Source organism: Triticum urartu, chromosome 3A (genome assembly GCF_056163025.1).
Source record: "Triticum urartu cultivar PI428250 chromosome 3A, HENAU_Tu73, whole genome shotgun sequence".
In the NCBI taxonomy this organism is placed as follows: Eukaryota; Viridiplantae; Streptophyta; class Magnoliopsida; order Poales; family Poaceae; genus Triticum; species Triticum urartu.
The window spans coordinates 472,512,660-472,534,612 of NC_141875.1; the positions used below are offsets into that span (position 1 = coordinate 472,512,660).

Below are 21,953 nucleotides of genomic sequence, written 5' to 3' on the forward strand. Positions count from 1 at the left end.
TTCGATAGGCCGGATACCTAGCCAAGGAGATCATTCACCGCCTCCCGGCCGAAGGACAGATCATCCCTACCCCAGAGCCCCACGAGAGGGTTGTATTTCTCGCACACTTCGTCTGTGGGCTAGGATTCCCACTCCACCCATTTGTCCGCGGACTGATGTTTTACTATGGGCTAGATTTCCATGATCTAGCCCCCAATTTTGTCCATTTGTGAGGCCTTCCTCCATATCCCGCCTCACTTCGGCCTATGCCTGAAGACGTTCAATGTAAAGCCGAAGGTGGTGAGAGGCCAACAAGCAGAGTGCGGAGGTGCCATGGTGGGCAAGATGCCCAACGTGATATGGCCTGAAGGTTCCTTCATGGAGATGGTGAAGGGTTGGCAGTCGGGTGGTTCTACACCATCAAGCCACGCGACACCAACTGGGCGGCGGCCCCCGAATTCTGATCTGGAACTCAGCTGCGACTTACCTCCTAGCAAGAGAAGGGCCTCGCCTGGGGCTCTTTGAGCGAGCTGACTGGGCTACAGACGTGCGTTCTAAACATGCTAACCAAGAGGATCAAACTCATCAACATGATACAGGTTATGCTCATTCGCTGGATCCTTCCATGCCAACGCGGACTTGCTTTTTATGGGAGTTCAATCTGGCCAAGCATCAGACGCTACGCGAGCTCTTCGGCACAACGCACGAAGATATCTGGAAAGTGCTCTTCAAGGCTGGTGAGACACCACCGCCCACGACCGAAGATCGCGGGCTCAGCTTAAAGCGCCAGGCCAATTCGGTAAGTTCTTTCATGTATTCAAGGTATAGCCTTTACTGGCATATTTTGGGAAGGAGTCTAAATCTTCCTATCAATTCTCAGGCCTGGATCGACATAGCGGAGCGGATTAATTATCCCGCTCCACTTCCCGAAGACGAGGAAAGCCCACTCCTAACGAAGATGCTATTCCCGATGCCTTATGATGTGCCGGAGAAGAAGGCCAAGAAGACGGCCAAAGGGAGCAGGAGTGGCCTTCGCCGAAAGGGTGCTTCGGACATGTCGTCTGAAGACGAGACTAACTCTTTGGTCGCTGAAGACGATGGCGAGGAGGAAGAAGAAAGTGGCTTCCCCCCGGAGGGGGTAAAGAAGAAAAGAGAGGCCTCCATGAATCTGGAGGCAAAAGCACCCAAGAGGGGGAAGGGCTCCCTTGCGGATAAATCCGCATGGGATGTCAAAAGCAGTCCAGAGCAAATGCCCCGGACCAAGCCTCGGGCTGCCTCGTAAGTGCCAAAACCCTATGCACCTCCCAATACCTAGCCTTTCCAATTTATAATATTAATATGTTTAAACTATGCCATTACAGTCCGGCTTGTGACGGCTCCCTGTGATCCTCGACAGAGGATTCGCTAGACTCGAAGGAGATGGCTAGCATGTCTCCGTCGCCCGCTCATTCTGCCTCACCCAAGGGTGATGACGAGGTAGCGTCCCAAAGGATCTTCCCAGACCAGGGGGAGATTCCAGAAATCGTTAAGGCGCCGCGGGATGACTCCTCGGCTGCCGGACACATGGGGGAAAATCCCCCATGGGGACCGGTAGTGGGGGCCAAGTTCCCTTCGACCCTCAGCCGGATACCATTCCGAAGACCTATATGGATCCGGAGTCCAGCGAATGGCGTTCCCTGAAAGGAGGAGGCGTATATGTTCCACCGATGACCTCTGTCCAACCAGAGACATAGGACAACCTGCTGGAGGTGCTGCGAGGCGCCGCCATTGTGGATGAGCACCGTGTCCTTATGGGTACGGTGATCGAAAAGGTTCAGTCTGCCAAAAGCAGACTGACCAAGGCCTGCACTAACTTTTTAATAGGCTTTTAGGTAACAATTATAGAAAAAAAATATCACAATATGGACAGTAGCCCCTGATGCTCTATTCAGTGTCCGGAAAGGAAAAGCCGAACAGGGGATCAAAATAATTTTCGCAGGAATCTAACATAATATGTCTATGTGAATAAGCAGGTGTCGCTGCTGGCTGCTGCCGCTCACACTGCGGAAGTCTCCAGACTGAAGCAGGACCTGGAGCGGACTGAGAAAGAGCTCGGCCTCATGAATAAGCAGCTGGAGGACAGCAAAGGTATGCAGTAACCTGCATGTATGTTTAGGAAGGATGAATGGTTCATGCTGACTAGAGTGCCATGAACTTTATTAGGGGCCACGACTGAGGTGGCGGACCTCAAGAAGGCATTAAAGAAAGCCGAGGACAAAGCGGCCAAGGAACGCACCACGCGCGAGAAGCACGAGGCCCGGGTTGGCGAGGTTCAGCAAGAGCTCCAGGACACCATCAAGAAGTGTGATTCCTTGGAGCGTGATTCCAAGATGCAAGCATCCGAACTTGCGAAGGCCCTCCAGAGCGCGCAGGAGGCTCGAGCCGAAACCCAGAGAGCCCTTCAGGAAATCCAGGCGGCCCGGAAGATCGCGGTGGGTAAGGCTTTTGTTATGCAAAGCAAGTCTGTTAAGGAGATGTTCCTATTACTTACCTGAATTTGGAGTTCCCCGGGGGCATTTACGGATTTGCCGCGTAGCATATCAGATGCTACCGAGTTCTATCGGGCCAAAGAAGGGAGTTCTACGGAGAAGCTGTTCTGGTCTCAATATCTTGGACCAGAACATCCGTTATCCTTCAACGACCAGCTGAAACAGTTGGTCGAGCTGCACAAGGCGGCCAAGCTGGCCATGAAGGAGCTTATAGTCCGACTATGGCCTGCCGCGCCGATGCCCAACAGCTACTTCGGACTTGTGAAGCGGCTTGTTGATGGCTTCCCACGTCTTGAGGTGATAAAGCGGTCGGTCTGCATCGAAGGTGCACGGATGGCCTTTGCCCGCGTCAAGACGCATTGGGCGAAGATGGATGCCAAGAAGTTAATGACCGAGGGGCCACCTGAGGGCAAGGAGCACCACCGACCCGAGTTATATTTTGATGGTGTCCTGGAGGGATCCCGCATTGTTGCAGATCACTGTGCGAAAGACACTATATTTGAATGAATGTATGCGAGTTCCCTCTACCTTGTATGATAAAACAAAGTGTTTATGCAATATAATGCTTTGTTATGTTTTTAAATTTTTACTTCCTGTGCAGACGTGTTGTATGAAATCTAAGGGTTAACCAGTCGTCGGCTTTTGCCCCCACGTAGGTAGTACGGGGGTGTTTGGGATGGAATCTAAACAATCTTGATCCAATTAGATGGTCCTTAAAGGAGTTGTTTAGCGCAACGAACCAGGAAACCAGACTATGCGACTGTAACGCCCTCACTTAGCCATAGGAGTGCGATAATAAAAACATGGGCGCAGCCCCTAGTATCCGAACTAGGGTGCTATAAGCGTCTGATCGGGAAGTACCAATCCTTCGCGTGATGCAGAAGAAATCTCCAATGATTTGCAACCTCCGAACAGCTGACCGGCTCTTGCCGCATCATGACAGTCAGTTTTCGGCTTTCTCTACTGAGGTGCTCCTTTGGATAAACCAAGGCACAATCGCAGTAGTTCTCCTTTTACTACCTTAGCCGATGTAGCGGAACGTAAGGTAGCAAGCACAGGAGCCGGGCAACCCAACTATTGACCAAAGACATGATTCGGAGCCAATACATATAATGCTAAATTCGGGGTGCTGAACTATACTTATAAAAAGTGTTCGGACTTTTGTTGCCGTAATGTGGGGGTGCTATGAAGCCCCTGGCAAGCATCAAGCGTACCAAAGTGTACGGGTGCTACCTGATAGGATTACTCACAGGGGAGCTGAAAAGAAAAAAAGAAAGAAAACAGAAAAGGTACAAAAAGGTTGGAGTCCTATAGCTCCAGCCTCAAACTGTTCTCATTGTAATTTAATTAGTACATCAAGGCGCATTGATACAGGTAGTGCAATAAGCAGCAGGCTATTTGACATGCTGAAACCAAGGGAGAGCTGCATGTGGGTCTTGAAAAATAGGTAAAGTTATCGTTAACGGAATCACCTAAAAAGTCCCCCATATGTCTGTCTTTCTTGCCGTCTTGGTGAGTTTATCCTTCAAGAGGACCGATGACCAGGCCATCTGATGGTGCCTGTGAGATTGAGACCTGAAAAGGAAACAAGTAAAAATGAAAGTATGTGTGTATCCGACGTCAGTTGAGCCGTACTGCAAACCATAAGCTAGCTATGCCTCCGTCGATGCCCATGGGATTTTGAGCGCGTAGTTATGTACATGCGGCACGAATGCCACCACTTGATCGGAACTACGACGGAGGCCGAATTGCTAGTCGAGCTCCTGACGAGCCGAGCTCTCCTGCTGCAGAGTAGTTCGGAAGGTGAGCGTTGTGCGAAGGACGGGTTTTTTAATGAGTTTAGCACGTTGCCCAAAGGTGAGCGCTGGAAGATGTCTGTGGTGCTGAATTCAAAGATCGATAAACGATCAAGCTCGGCGTCCGCGGTCTCACGTGGCTCGGAACTTACGGCCGGAGACGAGTCCAGAGTTCCGCTGGCAGAGACGTTGTGAGAGGTTAAGTCTATATGTGGCTCCAACACCGTGGAATCTGTGTCCTTTGTGGTGGGGTTGATCCTCTCATCCTCGGGTGGCGCAGCTTGCTCCGGATCTAGGGCCAGAGCGGTTACAGGAGCGATCTCCTGGATGCAGCCTGATGACAGATTTCGGTCATGATCATCGGGGCGACCGGGAGTGGCTACCGCGGTCTCGAATCCGGCGAAGATCAAGTCTCCACGGGTGTCCGCAACGTAGTTCAAGCTCCCAAATCTGACCTGGTGGCCAGGGGCGTAGCTTTCGATCTGCTCCAGATGGCCAAGCGAATTGGCCCACAGTGCGAAGCCGCCGAACACGAAGATCTGTCGGGTGAGGAAAGTTTCTCCTTGGACAGCGTCATTATGGACGATTAAAGGGGTCATCAAACCTTTTAGCGACTACATAATGGAACTCTCAATGAAAGCACCAATGTCGGTGTCAAAACCGGCGGATCTCGGGTAGGGGGTCCCGAACTGTGCGTCTAAGGTTGATGGTAACAGGAGACAAGGGACATGATGTTTCACCCAGGTTCGAGCCCTCTCTATGGAGGTAATACCCTACGTCCTGCTTGATTGATATTGATGAATAGGAGTATTACAAGAGTTGATCTACCTCGAGATCATAATGGCTAAACCCTAGAGGCCTAGCTTGTATGGCTATGATAATGTGTCCTATCTGGACTAAGTCCACTGGTTTATATAGACACTGGGAGGATCTAGGATTTACACGAGGTCGGTTACAAAGAAGGGAATCTACATATCCGGTCGCCAAGATTGCCTTCCACGCCAAGGAGAGTCACATCCGGACATGGGTGCAGTCTTCGATCTTCGTATCTTCACAGCCCATCAATCCGGCCCATGGCTAATAGGCCGGACGCCCTAGGAGCCCTTAGTCCAGGACTCCCTCACCTGGGCCTCCAGGCGCGCCCTGGTGGGTTGTGCTCCCCTTGGAGCAGCCCCCAGGTGCTTCTTCGGCCCATTGGTTGTCTTCTGGTCCAAAAAAATCCACAAAAAGTTTCGTTGCGATTGGACTCCATTTGATATTGATTACCTACGATGTAAAAACATGCAAAAAAATAGCAAGTGGCACTTGGCACTATGTCTATAGGTTAGTACCAAAAATGATATAAAATGACTATAAAATGATTATAAAACATCCAAGGTTGATAATATAACAGCATGGAACAATCAAAAATTATAGATACATTGGAGACGTATCAGCATCCCCAAGCTTAATTCCTGCTCATCCTCGAGTAGGTAAATGATAAAAACAGAATTTTTGATGTCGAATGCTGCCTAACATGTCATATCATAATATTTTCTTTATAGCATGGACATTTAGACTTTTATATTGTTCAAAGCAATAGTCTAGTTTTGACATGATAACTTAAATACTCAAGCATATCAACAAGTAACCATGTCTTTCAAAATATCAATACTAAAATAAGCTATCCCTAGCCCATCATGCTCAATCATTGATCCATTCATGAACACACTCGCATATTAACTACACCCAATGCTCAAGTACGATCATAGTGCTCCCTAGTTGGTGCTTTTATAAGAGAAGACGGAGACTCAAATTCAAAATAAAAATTGCATAAAGTAAAAGAAAGGCCCTTCGCAGAGGGAACTAGGGATTTGTAGAGGTGCCAGAGCTCAAAGCAAAAATTGAGAGATAAAAACATTTTGAGAGGCATACTTTTCCCACCAACGAAAACGACTTAGAGTTCCCAACACTTTCCATACTAGATATATCATAGGCGGTTCCCAAACAGAAATTAAAGTTTATTCCTTTTTCCACCATACTTTCACTTTCCATGGCTAACCGTATCTTTATTATTTGACAACATAAAGTAAATTCATTTTTCATTTCGGTACTGGGCATCCCTAATACCTTTGCCTTACTCTCGTGCAATGACAAGTGAATAAACACTCATCGTGAGAATAACACATCTAGCATGGAAAATATTAGCCACCCCTCACCGCCTCGTGAGTGGTATGAGTACACAAAAGAGAAATTTATTTTGAATATTAGAGATGGCACATACAAATTTTCTTAGAATGGCAAAAGAATACCGCATATAGGTAGATATAGTGGACTCATATGGCAAAACTGGTTTAAAGGATTTTGGAAGCACAAATAGTGATCATACTTAGTGCAAAATGAAGGCTAGCAAAATATTGAGAAGCGACCAACCAAGAAACGAATAATCTCATAAGCGAGCATTAAGCATAAGTAACACCGAATAATGCACCACAAGTAGGATGTAATTTCATTGCATGACTATTGACTTTCGTGATTGCATAGGGAATCACAAACCGTAACACCAATATTCTTACTAAAGCATAATTACTCATCAAGATGACTCACATATCACATCATCATATCTCAAAACTATTACTAAGAATCAAGTTTATTTTGTCCAATGATCTTCATGAAAGTTTTTATTATATCCTTCTTGGATGTCTATCACTTTGGAACTAATTTTCATGTATTGCCTTTAATAAGCTCAAACAAATATAAGTGAAGATCATGAGCATAATATTTCTTTCTCTCAAATTAATTTAAGTGAAGCAAGAGAGAATTTCTTGAAAATTTTACTAACTCTCAAATAAATCTAAGTGAAGCAGGAGAGCATTTCTTCAAAAATACTAAAGCACACCGTGCTCAAAAACATATAAGTGAAGCACTAGAGCAAATCCATAGCTCATAAAAATTTAAGTGAAGCATAGAGAGCAATTCTAGAAAGTTATGGCATAATTTTGGCTCTCTCAAATAGGTGTTACCAGCAAGGAATCAAGACTAAAAACACAAAACAAATCAAGCAAAGACTCATATCATACAAGACGCTCCAAGCAAAACACATAGTATGTGACGAATAAAAATATAGCTTCGAGTAAACTACCGGTGGTCGTTAGAAGAAAGAGGGGATGCCACTCGGGGCATCCCCAAGCTTAGTTGCTTGCTTCTCTTTGGATAATAGCAGGGGATGCCGGGGCATCACCAAGCTTAGGCTGTTCTTACTCCTTATTCCTTCATCAATCGTAAGATAACCCAAAATTTAAAACTTCAATCACACAAAACTCAACAAAGCCTTTGTGAGATCCGTTAGTATAAGAAAGCAAATCACTACTATAAGTGTTGTAGCAAACCAATTCATATTTTATTCTTGCATTATATCTACTGTATTCCAACTTTTCCATGGCAAAAAATCATCAAAGAAAACCATAGAATCATCAAAGCAAGCACACAACGCAAAGAGAACAGAATCTGTTAAAAATAGAATAGTCTGTAGCAATCTGGGTATTTCGAATACTTTTGTAACTCCTTTTGATGCAACTTAAAGCTACGTCGGTATTTCCCCAAAGAGGAAGGGATGATGCAGCACAGCGACGGTAGGTATTTCCCTCAATGATGAAACCAAGGTTATAGAACAGTAGGAGAACCATGCAACAATAAGTAAATGGCACCTGCACACAAATAACAAATACTCGCAACCCGACGTATTAAAGGGGTTGTCAATCCCTTTCGGGTAAAGGCGCCAGAAATTGGCAAAACGGACGTGAATAAATTGTAGTAGATTGATAGATCGAACGCCAGATAAAATAAATAAGAATGTATTTTTAACTTAATAGCTCTGAAAATAAAAGGCAAATAAAATAGATCCCGAAGGCAAATAATATGAGAAAGAGACCTGGGGGTCGTAGGTTTCACTAGTGGCTTCTCTCAAGAAAAATAGCAAATGGTGGATGAACAAATTACTGTTGGGCAATTGATAGAACTTCAAATAATCATGACGATATCCACGCAATGATCATTATATAGGCATCACGTCCAAGATTAGTAGACCGACTCCTGCCTACATCTACTACTATTACTCCACACATCAACCGCTATCCAGCATGCATCTAGTGTATTAAGTTCAAGGAGAAACGGAGTAATGCAATAAGAACGATGACATGATGTAGACAAGATCTATTTATGTAGAAATAGACCCCATCGTTTTATCCTTACTAGCAACGATACATATGTGTCGGTTCCCCTTCTGTCATTGGGATCAAGCACCATAAGATCGAACCCACTACATAGCACCTCTTCCCATTACAAGATAAATAGATCAAGTTGGCCAAATAAACCCAAATATCAAAGAAGAAATACGAGGCTATAAGCAATCATGCATATAAGAGATCAAAGAAACTCAAATAACTTTCATGGATAAAAAAGAGATAGATCTGATCATAAACTCAAAGTTCATCGGATCCCAACAAACACAAGCAAAAGGATTACATCATATGGATCTCCAAGAGACCATTGTATTGAGAGTCAAACGATAGAGAGGAAGCCATCTAGCTACTAACTACGGACCCAAAGGTCTACAAAGAACTACTCACGCATCATCGGAGAGGCACCAATGGAAGTGGTGAACCCCTCCGTGATGGTGTCTAGATTAGATCTGGTAGTTCTGGACTCCGCGGCGACTGGAATTGATTTTCATCGACTCCCCTAGGGTTTTTGTAATATTGGGGTATTTATAGAGTAAAGAGGCAGTCTGGTGGGCACCTGAGGTGGGCACAACCCACCAGGGCACGCTTGGGCCTCCAGGCACGCCCTGGTGAGTTGTGCTCCCCTCGGAGCAGGCCCCAGGTGCTTCTTCGGCCCATTGGTTGTCTTCTGGTCCAAAAAATCCACAAAAAGTTTTGCTGCGTTTGGACTCCGTTTGATATTGATTACCCGCGATGTAAAAAACATGCAAAAAACAGCAACTGGCACTTGGCACTATGTCAATAGGCCAGTACCAAAAAATGATATAAAATAACTATAAAATGATTATAAAACATCCAAGATTGATAATATAACAGCATGGAACAATAAAAAATTATAGATACATTGGAGATGTACCAAAGAGTTGTCACCTTCAAGTAGAGATCATGCGGATCCTCATCTTCTAGCATCACGAATTCATTGGCCTCATCAAGGACCACTGCAAAGTTCGACCATTGGATGCTTGAGCTCCCCTTTTACAAAGATATGATGTGTTCCCAACAATCCTTTGCACGAGTGAAGGGAAGCAAGTGAGATAGATCTCCAGGAGGAACCGCATCTTGAAGGATTAATAAGGTGGAGTGATTGTATTGATTGTCCACTTCTTCTCTTGGGGTGAGGTTGTTTGGATCATGCGGATAGAAGCCTTGCTCAATGGTTCTCCAAAGGTTTGTTGAGTTGTGATTCAAATGAGACTTGATGCGAAAAACCCAATTAGCAAAATCACCCTTAACAGGCTTAGGGGGAGGACCAAGATGGTGAATGCGCAGTGTAGGGACCGGTCCTCCATAGACCGGGGGAGGGGGAACTGAGGCAAAGGTTCCCGTCCCATTCTTTTCATGAGGGGAAGAAGTTTGAGTACCTTTAGCCGTTTCCTTGCCGAAACTGGCCTCTGACTCCGATGCGGTGGGATTAACCATAAGCAACGGATCGGGGTAGCTTTCAACCCCTCAAGCAACTCTTTAAACAAGTATTTGACCTCAGTCATCATCGACGTCTCAAGTGAAGACATGGCTTGATTTAAGTCGTCCCGAGTGATCGAGTTCAACTCAACGGCCTCGGGCACTTCATCCCCAATTACCATCGCCATCAACCATACTCTTCGGGTGACGAAACCCTTAATAAAGAGACGAGGCTCTGATACAAATTGAAAGGGTCAATATGGTTCACTAAAGGGGGTGAATAGGAAACTAACCAATTTTTAACTTTTCTTAACAAATTAGGGTTAACAACAAATAGGTTGGCTAGATATGCGACTAGGTGAGCAACCTATATGATGCTAACAATAACGACAACAAGAGCAAGCAAGATATACAACACAAGTAAAGCTTGCACAAAGTAAAGGTAAGAAATAACCACAAGTGGAGCCGGTGGAGACAAGGATGTGTTACCTAAGTTCCTTCCCTTTGAGGGGAAGTATGTCTCCGTTGGAGCGGTGTGGAGGCACAATGCTCCCCAAGAAGCCACTAGGGCCACAGTATTCTCCTCACGCCCTCACACAATGCGAGATGTCGTGATTCCACTAGTGGTGCCCTTGAAGGCGGTGACCGAACCTTTACAAACAAGGTTGGGGAAATCTCCACAACTTAATTGGAGGCTCCCAACAACACCATGAAGCTTCACCATAATGGAATGTAGCTCCAAGGTGACCTCAACCGTCTAGGGTGCTCAAACACCCAAGAGTAACAAGATCTGCAAGGGATTAGTGGGGGGAATCAAATTTCTCTTGGTCAAAGTGTAGATCGGGGCCTTCTCAAGCAATCCCTAGAAAATCGACAAGTTTTTTTGGCTAGAGAGAGAGAGATCGAGCAAAAATGAGCTTTGGAGCAACAATGGAGTTTGGGGGAGGAAGAGGTGAATCTTCTTGAGGAAGAAGACGCCCTTTTATAGTGGGGGACAAATCCGACCGTTATGCACTACACAACCCACAACCAAGCGGTACTACCGCTCCAGGAGCGGTACTACCGCTTCCTACAGGAAGCATAGGACAGTGAAGGAAACATGGGAGAATAGAGGAACGAGCGGTAGTAGCAGCGGTGGTAGGGGCGGTACTACCGCCTATAGGCGGTGTCGGAGTAAAGGACCACGGGTAGCCTAGCCGGCTCCCCCTGGCCCTTCTGAAAAAATTACGAGCCGATCCGGCCCTCAAGAATCCAAGACGTGGGGCCGCCTTCCCCTTGCCGGCTGTCTCCCAGGCCGACTATCGGAAGGCGGCCCGGCTTTAGCCCTCATGAAGAAAGCCGTGGGAGGGCCGGCTCCAAGAAGCCGGCCGCGAGAAGCCGACTCCCACAAAGCGGTCAAGATCGTACCCTCGAAGTCTGCATCCACATAACGGCGATGTGGCGGGGCGTGGCTATAGTAAAGCCTGTCACCCCCGAATCCCGGAGCACGCCTGGCACAGTGCACCGTACGGGGTGGCCATGACCCGTCCGGCGTGGCACTGTTGCCATGTTGACCCTGATGCCACCCACGACGGGCTGTCAGCGCAGCCCACGGGCGGTGGGCCCCTTCAGGCAGAGAGACACCCGAAGGCGGCCAAGCCTCCCCCAGTTGGCCCAAGACAGGGCCGGCTCCCCACAGCCGGCTTGCTTCCTCCCTCGAAGGAGTCGGGAGACGCCCCATTAAGGAGACAAGACGAGGTGAGGCTACAGCGATCGCCCGCCGGGCGGCGGCACTGTAGCCATGCTTACCTCGGCGAAGCCCTCGTCACCAGGTTTGAGGCAACAGTAACCAGCCACCGACAAGGCCCTTGGCAGTGGGGCCTGCCTGTCGACCAAGGAGCCGGCAGCCGGCGGGCCCCAGCAGCCGGCGCAGAAGCCGGCGAGCGTAGACACAGACGGCTAGGGCCCACGCCCAGCCGGATTACCATTGTACCCCCGGGGGGTGGACCTATATAAACCCCCCGGGGCACCCATGCAAAGGGGGATCTGAGCTAGTTTTAGACACCACATAGAGAGGAGAGGAGAGATAGCCGTGCCCTTCTTCTTCTTCTCGCCAAACAGCTCAAGGAGCATCTTGTAGCCACTCGCTCATCCAGTGATCATGCGGAGACCCCGCAGAGCAGCGGTAGGGGTGTTATCTCCACGGAGAGCCCTGAAGCTGGGTAAGATTCGCCGGCATGCATGTCTTCGCCTCATCCCGCTTCCAGGCACCGGCGACGTCTTACTGGCTCCCACAATGATAAGCCACCCGTTGGCATATGTCGCACCTACCACCCGACATTTGGCGCCCACCGTGGGGCCAGGTGCACCGTCGCCCGGAGACCTGTTCTGGACGGGAACCCTCTTCCTCCCCAGCGAGCGTAGCCAGCCCGGCACGCCCGATGGCGCTTGCCACGACGCGCTGCAAGGCGTCACCAACGTCTGCGCAGCGAGCAGCCTCGCCGATCTCCTTGACGAGACCCTCATCTCCAACGAGCCCGCCTCTGACGCGGGCACCGACCACCTCGTCAACCTCCTCGGCCAGCTCCACGTCTCCGGCGAGCCTGCTGTGGACTTGGAGTCTGTTGGCTCCACCGATCCGATGCCTGTCGACTCCGACACGGCCTCGCTCGACGCTTTCCCCACCAACGTTGCGATCTACAATGACCCGCTTCCCCGGGCCGATGGCTGCGACGGTGCCACCACCGAGGTGATGGTCATCGGCCACGGCGGCGCTTCTGGCGAGAACGCTCTCGACGCCCCGCATGCGGCGGTCCACGACTTGTCCATCCCCCTCCTGGCCGATGCCGACGCCGAAGCACTGGAGGCTCGCCGCCTCGCCCTCCTCGCGGAGGGCTGGAAGTTGGCTTCCATGAGACGCCTCACTGAGGCCCACCAGCGCGAAGCCGACCGTGCCGCCTTTGGCACGCCGCCCCCAGGCGGGCCAAGCCGAGCCAGCGTTGTCAGACAGCGCGGCGCTGCCCTCGCCGACACACTAGGAGTCGACCGCCCAGTCTACGCCACTCCACTCGAAAACCTACGCGCTGCCCAAGCGGCCATAGACGAGCTAGACGGACTGGGGGCCGAAGAACTCCCCCACATGACCAGACGCATCCAGCAACTAATCGATGCAGCCGCACAGCGGCACGAAGCTGACGCCCGCGCGGAAAGCCCTCCCCGCGCCGAGAGCACGGCGCGACGTCCCGGACGCCGACTGCGGGTAAAACCCGCGCGCGACACGAGAAAGAGCCGGCTGCCAGCCGAAGCCGAACCCGGATCTCCATCGAGCGAGACGCAGAAGGCCGTCCCCGGGCCGTGGAGCGGCGGGGCAACCCGCCTCCGCCTCCACCTCGTGGGGAGAGATATCCCACCCCACCGCCTGTCACGCATCTGACTCTCAGCGGCTGACTAGGTCGCCGCGAAGGAGTCGGCGAGAACGACGCCCGCCATCGGATCGACCGCCTAGCGCGATCCCTGGCGCTAGAAGAAGAAGATGATGTCGGCCCGCCTTGCTTCGGCCCCCGCATCCGCGACGAGCCTTTCCCCAAAGGGTTCTCGCTCCCAAGAGACACGCCCAAGTACCGCCTTGCTTCAGCCCCCGCATCCGCGACGAGTCTTTCCCCAAAGGGTTCTCGCTCCCAAGAGACACGCCCAAGTACAACGGCTCCGTGAAGCCAGAAGATTGGTTGATCGACTACTCCACAGCGGTTCGCATAGCAAACGGCAACAGGCGCGTTGCCGTGAAGTACGTGTCCCTCATGCTGCAAGGCACGGCGTGGACCTGGCTCAACAGCCTCATGCCATACAGCATCAACAGCTGGCTAGACTTCACAGAAGCCTTCGTCCGCAACTTCACCAGCACCTACAAGCGGGCTCCCAAGCCCAGACAGCTCTCCTTGTGCGTACAAGGCCCCGCCGAATCCACTCGCGACTACCTCACGCGTTGGGCCGAGCTCCGCAACTCTTGCGAAGGGGTGCACGAGGTGCAAGCCATAGAATACTTCACTGCCGGGTGCCGAGAAGGCACCCTCCTCAAGCACAAGCTCCTCTGTGACGAGCCGACTACCCTCGACGAGCTTCTGGTCATAGCGGACAAGTACGCCACCGCCGACTCCTCAATGAAGACTGAACTCCGGGTAGACGCGTCCGGGAAGGTACTCAACCCGGCGCCCAAGACGCCGGCTGGGGACTCCGGCCGACACCCGTACCAGAACGACCACAAGCACAAGGGCCCCGTGCCACTCTCCACCAGTCGGCAGGTGGCCACAGTCGAAGACGAGCAGCCCGAAGGGCGGCCCGCACCCAAGAAGCAGAGGGGCGGCAGGCCGGCTTGGCAGCAGGACTTCTCCTACGAGCAAACTCTCGACGCCCCATGCAAGTTCCATAGCGGCGCGAAGCCGTCCAACAACACAACCCGGAAGTGCCACTGGCTCACCCGAATCTCCAAAGGCGAAGGGCTCGCGCCGCCTCCGCCTACTGGTCCGCCGCCTCCGGCTCCGCAGCTGCCGACCGCTCGGCCAGCAGTCGGAGCTGTGCACGACGAGTTCCCCGACGAGCATGCCACCTATGTCGTCTTTACAAGCCAACCCGAAGGCCGGCGCAGCAGACGCCGAGAGCACCAGGAAGTCAACGTGGTCGCTACCAACCCCGCCGAGCACATGCACTGGTCAGAAAAGCCTATCAGCTGGAGCCGGGCCGACCACCCAGAGGTGATGCCATCTCCCGGCTCTTATGCGTTGGTTTTGGATGCCACCCTTGCAATGGACAGACGCGCCACCCGTTTCTCCCGCGTGCTGATAGACGGCGGGAGCAGCATCAACATCCTGTACCGTGACACCCTGGAGAAGCTGAACGTCAAGACAAAGCAACTCATGCCTACTCGGACTGTGTTCCATGGCATTGTACCTGGCCTGTCCTGCGCCCCCATTGGCAAGATCAAGATTGATGTTCTCTTTGGGGACAAGGATCATTTCCGCCGGGAAGCGATCTGGTTTGAAGTGGTGGACCTGGAGAGCCCCTACCATGCATTGCTTGGCCATCCTGCCTTGGCCAGGTTCATGGCTGTTCCCCACTATGCTTACCTCAAGATGAAGATGCCGAGCGCCAAGGGCATCATCACCATAGCCGGCAATTACAAGAAATCTTCCGAGTGCGCAGCAGCCAGCAGCCGGCTGGCCGAGTCCCTTGTGATTGCCGAAGAAAAGAAGATGTTGGACCGAGTCGTGGCCATGGCCGGCAAACAGCCGGCCCTGTCCCCCGATCCCAAGGAGTGTGATGCCCAAGGATCTTTCCAGCCGACCAAGGAGACGAAGAAGATACCTCTTGACCCCGAGCACCCAGAAAGGTTTGCCGTCATCGGGGTAAACCTAAACAGCAAATAGGAAGGCGAGCTCGCCGATTTCCTCCGTGAGAATCGGGACATCTTTGCATGGTCCCCTAAGGACATGTCGGGTGTTCCGAAGGAATTCGCCGAGCACAAGCTACACGTCCGAGAAGGCGCAAAACTAGTCAAACAACCCCTCCGCCGACTGTCGGAGGAGAAAAGAAGGATTGTAGGAGAAGAGATAGCCCGGCTTCTGGCAGCCGGCTTCATTATGGAGGTTTTCTTTCTAGAGTGGCTTGCCAACCCGGTCCTCGTGCTAAACAAGAACAACAAGTGGCGCATGTGCATAGACTACACGAGCCTCAACAAGGCCTGCCCCAAAGATCCCTTTGCCCTGCCAAGGATTGATCAAGTGATAGACTCCACGGCCGGATGCGAGCTGTTGAGTTTCTTGGATGCTGACTTAGGATACCACCAGATAAAGCTAGATCCGGCTGACCGCCTGAAGACCGCCTTCATCATGCCATTCGGAGCTTTCTGCTACCTAACTATGACATTCGGCTTAAGAAATGCCGGTGCCACTTTTCAGCGTTGCATGCAGAAGTGCCTCCTCAAGCAGCTCGGCAGAAATGCCCACGTCTACGTAGACGACATTGTGGTGAAGACGGAGAAGCGCGACACCTTGCTGGAAGACCTCAAGGAAACATTTGAGAACATGCGCCAGTTCCAGATCAAGCTCAACCCCGAGAAATGCGTGTTCGGAGTGCCAGCCGGCCAGCTCCTAGGCTTCCTGGTCTCCGAACGCAGCATCGAATGCAACCCAGTAAAGATCAAGGCCATTGAGAGAATGGCGATTCCCACCAAACTTCGAGAGGTCCAGAAGTTCACCGGGTGCTTGGCCTCCCTGAACCGCTTCATCAGCCGGCTCGGAGAGAAAGCTCTCCCCCTCTACCGCCTCATGAAGAAGACCACTCACTTCGAGTGGAACGACCAAGCCGACCAAGCTTTTCACGAGCTGAAGAAGATGCTGGCCACGCCGCCTGTCCTGGCGGCGCCGACTAAGAAAGAGCCCATGCTCCTCTACATTGCTGCAACCAGCCGGGTGGTCAGCACCGTCATTGTAGTGCAGCGCCCAGAAGAGGGCCGAGCCCAGCCGGTCTAGAGGCCGGTGTACTATTTGAGTGAGGTGCTGTCTACCTCGAAGCAGAACTACCCGCACTACCAGAAGATGTGCTATGGCGTGTACTTCGCCGCCAAGAAGCTGAAGCCCTACTTCCAAGAGCACCCCATCATGGTCGTATGCACCGCCCCGCTTGCCGAGATCATAGGCAGCCGGGATGCATCCGGCCGGGTGGCGAAATGGGCCATCGAGCTGGCCCCCTACACGATCTTCTACCAGCCTCGCACCGCCATCAAGTCCCAAGCATTGGCCGACTTCCTCGTCGACTGGGCCAAGACCTAGTACATGCCGCCAGCTCCCGACTCCACTCATTGGCGCATGCACTTCGACGGGTCCAAGATGCGCACCGGCTTGGGAGCCGGCGTCATCCTCACCTCTCCCAAAGGCGAAAAGCTCAGATACACGCTGCAAATTCACTTTGCCGCTTCCAACAACGTGGCCGAGTACGAGGCGCTCATACACGGGCTCCGGCTTGCCAAAGAGCTCGGCATACGCCGGATCCTATGTTACGACGACTCGGACTTGGTAGTCCAGCAATCATCTGGCGACTGGGACGCCAAGGACGCAAATATGGCAAGCTACCACTTCCTCGTTCAGCAGATCAGCGGGTACTTTGAAGGATGCGAGTTCCTCCACGTACCGCGAGCCGACAACGAGCCAGCTGATACCCTGGCTCGAATAGGCTCCACTCGGCAGGCAATACCAACCGGTGTCTCTCTGCAACGCCTCCTCAAGCCGTTTATCAAGCCGTCTCCAGAGTCCAATTCCATCTTCGTGCCGCCTGACCCCGACGCAGCCGAGTCCGGCTCGAAGAACCAAGCAGGTGACCCGGGGACTTCGATAGTCGGCCCGGGGACATCAGTAGGCGGCTCGGGGACTTCCGTAGTTACGCCCGACCCGGGGACTGCCACACCCGGCTCGGGGACAGCGGTAGTCGGCCCGGGGACTGCACCAACACAACAGGCGGCGGCCGACTCCAGCATTTCACCACCCAGCCCGCCCGCCCTGGTCGCAGTAGCCGTGTTGGCAATAGAAGAAGTCGCAGCTCCATCATGGGCCCAGTCCATCCTCAACTTCCTAATAAACCAAGATCTGCCGGCTGACGAAACAGAGGCAAGACAAGTCCAACGCCGAGCCGGAGCATACACAATCGTCAACAGAGAGCTCGTCAGGCGCAGTGTCACTGGAGTCTTCCAGCGATGCGTCGAGCAAGAGAAGGGCATTGCAATCCTCAGAGACATCCACCAAGGAGAATGCGGCCACCATGCGGCCTCAAGATCACTCGTCGCCAAAGCTTTCCGCCATGGGTTCTTTTGGCCGACTGCTTTGGATGACGCCAAGGAGTTAGTTAAACATTGCAAAGGGTGCCAAGTCTTCAGCTCCAAGCAACACATGCCGGCTTCGGCACTCAAGACCATTCCCCTCACTTGGCCCTTTGCCGTTTGGGCACTGGACATGGTGGGCCCATTCAAGACGGCGCGCGGCGGCATGACACATCTGCTTGTCGCCGTGGACAAATTCACCAAATGGACTGAGGCAAAGCCGATCAAGAAGCTGAATGGGCCGACTGCCATGACATTCATCGCAGATATAACAACTCGGTACGGCATGCCACACAGCATCATCACCGACAATGGCACGAATTTCGCCAAGGGAGCATTGACACGTTTCTGCGCGACGCAGGGCATCCGGTTGGACTTAGCGTCCGTTGCCCACCCGCAATCAAACGGCCAAGTCGAGCGAGCCAATGGCCTCATCCTTTCCGGCATCAAGCCTCGACTAGTCGTACCACTGGAACGTTCGGCCGGCTGTTGGCTCGATGAGCTGCCGGCCGTCCTCTGGAGTCTGCCCACTACCCCAAACAAGTCAACTGGCTTCACTCCTTTCTTCCTCGTGTATGGTGCCGAGGCGGTCATCCCAACTGACATCGAGTTCGACTCGCCTCGGGTAACCATGTACACGGAAGCAGAGGCCAAGGAAGCACGAGAAGACGGCGTCGACCTGCTGGAAGAAGGCTGGCTGTTAGCCCTTAGCCGGTCCGCCATCTACCAGCAGGGCTTGCGCCGTTACCACAGCCGGAAGGTCAAGCCAAGATCTTTCCAAGAGGGAGACCTCGTGCTCCGGCTGATCCAGCGAACAGCCGGTCAGCACAAGCTCTCGGCCCCTTGGGAAGGCCCCTTTGTCATCAGTAGAGCGCTGGGAAATGACTCCTACTACCTGATCGACGCACAGAAGCCGAAGGTACGAAAGAGAGACGACTCCGGCAAGGAGTCGGAACGACCATGGAACGCCAACCTCCTCCGAAGATTTTACAGTTGAAATGCAGTATGTATCACGCTAACTTTTGTACTAAGTACAAGACAATAGGCCCCCCGAGGAGAGCTCGGGGACTACCATCTTTTATCTATGAATGAAGAGTATCATTCTTATGATCATGTCATTACATTCACTTTTTTCGTCCGGCACCAGGTTCGACTAGTCGGCCCGGGGACTGGCCGCCTTGAGTTATATTAGAAGTCCTACCCGCGGTTAGACAAGTAGTGTGCCCGCACCCAAGCCTTCTCTTGCCAAAAGTCGCAGTTCGAAGAGCCGGCTGTCCGGCTGGCAAGAGTTAAAGGCAGGAAAGGACGCCCACACGAAAAACGGCTAGGGACTAACGGACTAATATAACAAAAGCCGGTTTTTCTCCCACCACCGACCGACTACCAGAGTAGCCGGCCGGCCGGCTTCCATTCACCTCGCTTCAATCTAAGAAAGCTCGAGTACTTGCCTTCCCCCAAAAAAAATATAGCCAAGTTCTTCCCTAGCCACAGGCTGCAGAGCAGCTGCCGGTTGGGAAGGCAGCAGCCAGGAGAAGGCGGCAAAGGAAACAGCCTAAGGATAAAAAGCATACGCGAATGGAAGCCAAACACACACATGATCATATTTACACAAAAGACCTTCGAAAGGTCAGCATTCAACATAGTTTGAATACACCCCCAGTGGGTGGAACTGCGCAAGTTTAATAAAAATTGTTCAAAGAGTAACAAGCAGGAAAAGCAAGGACGGCAGATTAATCCAAGGGAACGACTGGCGAGTCGGGCAGGTCGGTAGAGACGGCAGTGCTGGCTGGACGAGTGGCCGGCTGGTGAGCCTCGGCATGATCACCACCTCCCGCAGAGGGCGCGCTAGCACGTGCCTCGTTGCTGGAGGCACGGTCAAGCTGAGGCTGGCTGGCCGCTTCACCGGCCGGCTCGACGTCTTCGCCTTCCTCTCCTTCGTCGTCTTCACCTTCATCGCTGGAAGCGATCTCCTCCGCCGAGTCCTCACCCTCTGCCAGGTCCAGCCCGAACCATTCCTCCAGCTGGGCAACGCCGTCGTCATTTATCTCAGGAGCAAAGGCGCTGATGTCAGTGCACTCGGCGATCGTCGAGGCACACTGAGCGATAGCCGGCCGCACCTCCTCCATCTCCTCGTCGGCTTCCAGCCGCCAGGTGCGCAGCTGGTCCAGGTTCAGCCCGGGATACCAGGCTCGGACGAACTCCAGCGCCCGCCCAGCTCCAAGCCGGGCTGCCGATGCCTTCCAGGCCTCGAAGCGGCCAACCGCAACCTCCAGCCAGTCGGCAGTCCGACTCGGGGTGCGGGGAATCACTTCGCCTGGCCAGAGGGCGGCCAACACCTGCGCCCCGGCGCGCTGGAGGCGGCGGAGCATGCGGTGAGCCGGCTGCAGCCGGGCTTGGACCGCCAAGATATGCTCCTCAAGCGTCCGGCTCGCATCCGGCGCGATTTCAGCCCCCGCCTGCCGGCGCGCCTCGCGGTGGGCCTCGATCGTCTGGGTGGCAATGACGGAGTAGCCGGGGAAGTAGTCTGCACAAAGAACAAAAAGCAGCACAAGTCAGAACACAAATCAGGGGCAAGGGGCAAGCAAGGAGTGAGGAAGGCGGCTTACCATCGATCAGATCCTCAACCCGGCCGTAGCCCTCGCTCAGCGCTTGTTTTGCCTCAGCCCAGCCCGCCGCTTCGGTCTCGAACTCAGCTTTGAGGGCGTCCTCGCTATCCTGCGCCTTCTTCAGGGCCGCCTTGTGGCTCTTCTCCTGGTCGGCCAACTTCTTGGCCAGGCGGTCACGCTCCAGGACTAAGGCGTTGCACTCGGCTTCCTTGGCGTGAAGGGCGGTCTGGGCCCCGCTGAGCTGCTCCCTCAAGTTGGCATTGGCTCCTGCAAGCATGAAGACAAAGGAAAAATCAATAAGGAAGAAGTTGTCAGGGAAGATCCGACCCGACTGCTCAGCAGTCGGCCCGAATCTCGGGGACTACACCCAGTGGGTGCGCTGACGCGCCCCCACAGGAGATGAACGAGACAAAGCACGCACTCCGGATGTTGGTCAGGTCCTCAGTTTTCTGGCCCAGCTCCTGAGCCTGGGAGTTGAAGGCAGCAGCGCGGAGGTTATGGTATTCCTGGAAGATCAGACAGGATGCAAGAATAAGATAGCTGTCAGGACCTAGTAAGTTCCAAGCCGCCTGCTCAGCAGCCGACTCGGAACTCGGGGACTACACCCAGTGGGTGCGCTGACGCGCCCCCGGAAGAAATCAAAAAAGCAAAACAACCAAGGCCAGAAGGCTCACCCGGATGACAGCCCGCGTCATGAGGAACTCTTGGGTATATCGCTGCAGCGAAGCAGCCTGGGCTTGAAGCCGGTTCCGGACCCCCTGGGTCGCCGTGTTCAGCTCGGCCGTCCCCCTGCTGGGCGTCCACTCGGACGTACTGGAGCTAGCCGCCTCCAGGGCCTCCGCCGTCCGGCTGGCGCCCGCAGCTCTTTGCGGCTCCGATGCGGAGGTAGCTCCCCCTGCGCGCTGGTGAAATGCCGGCTGCACCTCGAGGCCGGCCCCTGCCTCCGGCTCGCCCCCGGCCGGCTGCTCTAGCACCGCGGCTGGTTGGCCGCTTTGGCCCGCTCCAGTCGGTGCCGTCTACGGCGCCTCCTCCACGAAGACCACGTGGTCCTCCCTCCTCTCCATCATCGGTGGGTCTCGGTCGACCTCCTCCAACGGGGGCACGTGGATGTCGGGTGCCACGGCGCGGAGGGGAACGACGAGCTGCGGAGGCTGGTTGCGCGAGGCCTCCGCCTCCTTCTCCGCGGTCGCCGCCTCCGCCCGGGCCTTGGCCGCCGCGTCGGCCTGCTCCTTCGCCGCCTGGGCGGTCCTTCGCTCCGCCGCTTCCCGCTCCTCCCGCGCCTCCCGTGTGTTCCGCTCCGTGGCATCCATGAGGTCGGCGCAGGGATCCACACGCCGGGAGCCTGAGGACCCTCCAGTCGGCTCGACTACGGAGCCGCCAGGACCTCGCTCGAGGGAAAGCGGTGCCCTGCCCGGCAAGCAAAGAAAAGTTTAGAAGAGCCTCAATCGAAGAGGACAACAAAAAATACAAGACGTTTGACGCTTACACCGAGATCGCCTGCGGCTGTTTCACCGCCTTGCGGAAGCGGGCCGCCTTCATGG

General features: G+C 53.3%; 1 protein-coding gene across 1 annotated transcript in view; it reads right to left on the reverse strand.

The window, feature by feature from the left end:
- Positions 1-3,753: 3,753 nt before the first annotated feature.
- LOC125546881 (uncharacterized) overlaps positions 3,754-21,953 on the reverse strand; it is a 30,069-nt gene continuing 11,869 nt past the window's right edge. The window contains exons 3-6 of the mRNA XM_087515489.1: positions 20,834-20,918; positions 20,413-20,679; positions 19,794-20,330; positions 3,754-3,764 (exon numbers count right to left, since the gene is read on the reverse strand). Of these exons, the coding sequence (XP_087371615.1) occupies positions 3,754-3,764; positions 19,794-20,330; positions 20,413-20,679; positions 20,834-20,918 (900 nt within the window). The remainder of the gene's footprint in view (positions 3,765-19,793; positions 20,331-20,412; positions 20,680-20,833; positions 20,919-21,953) is intronic.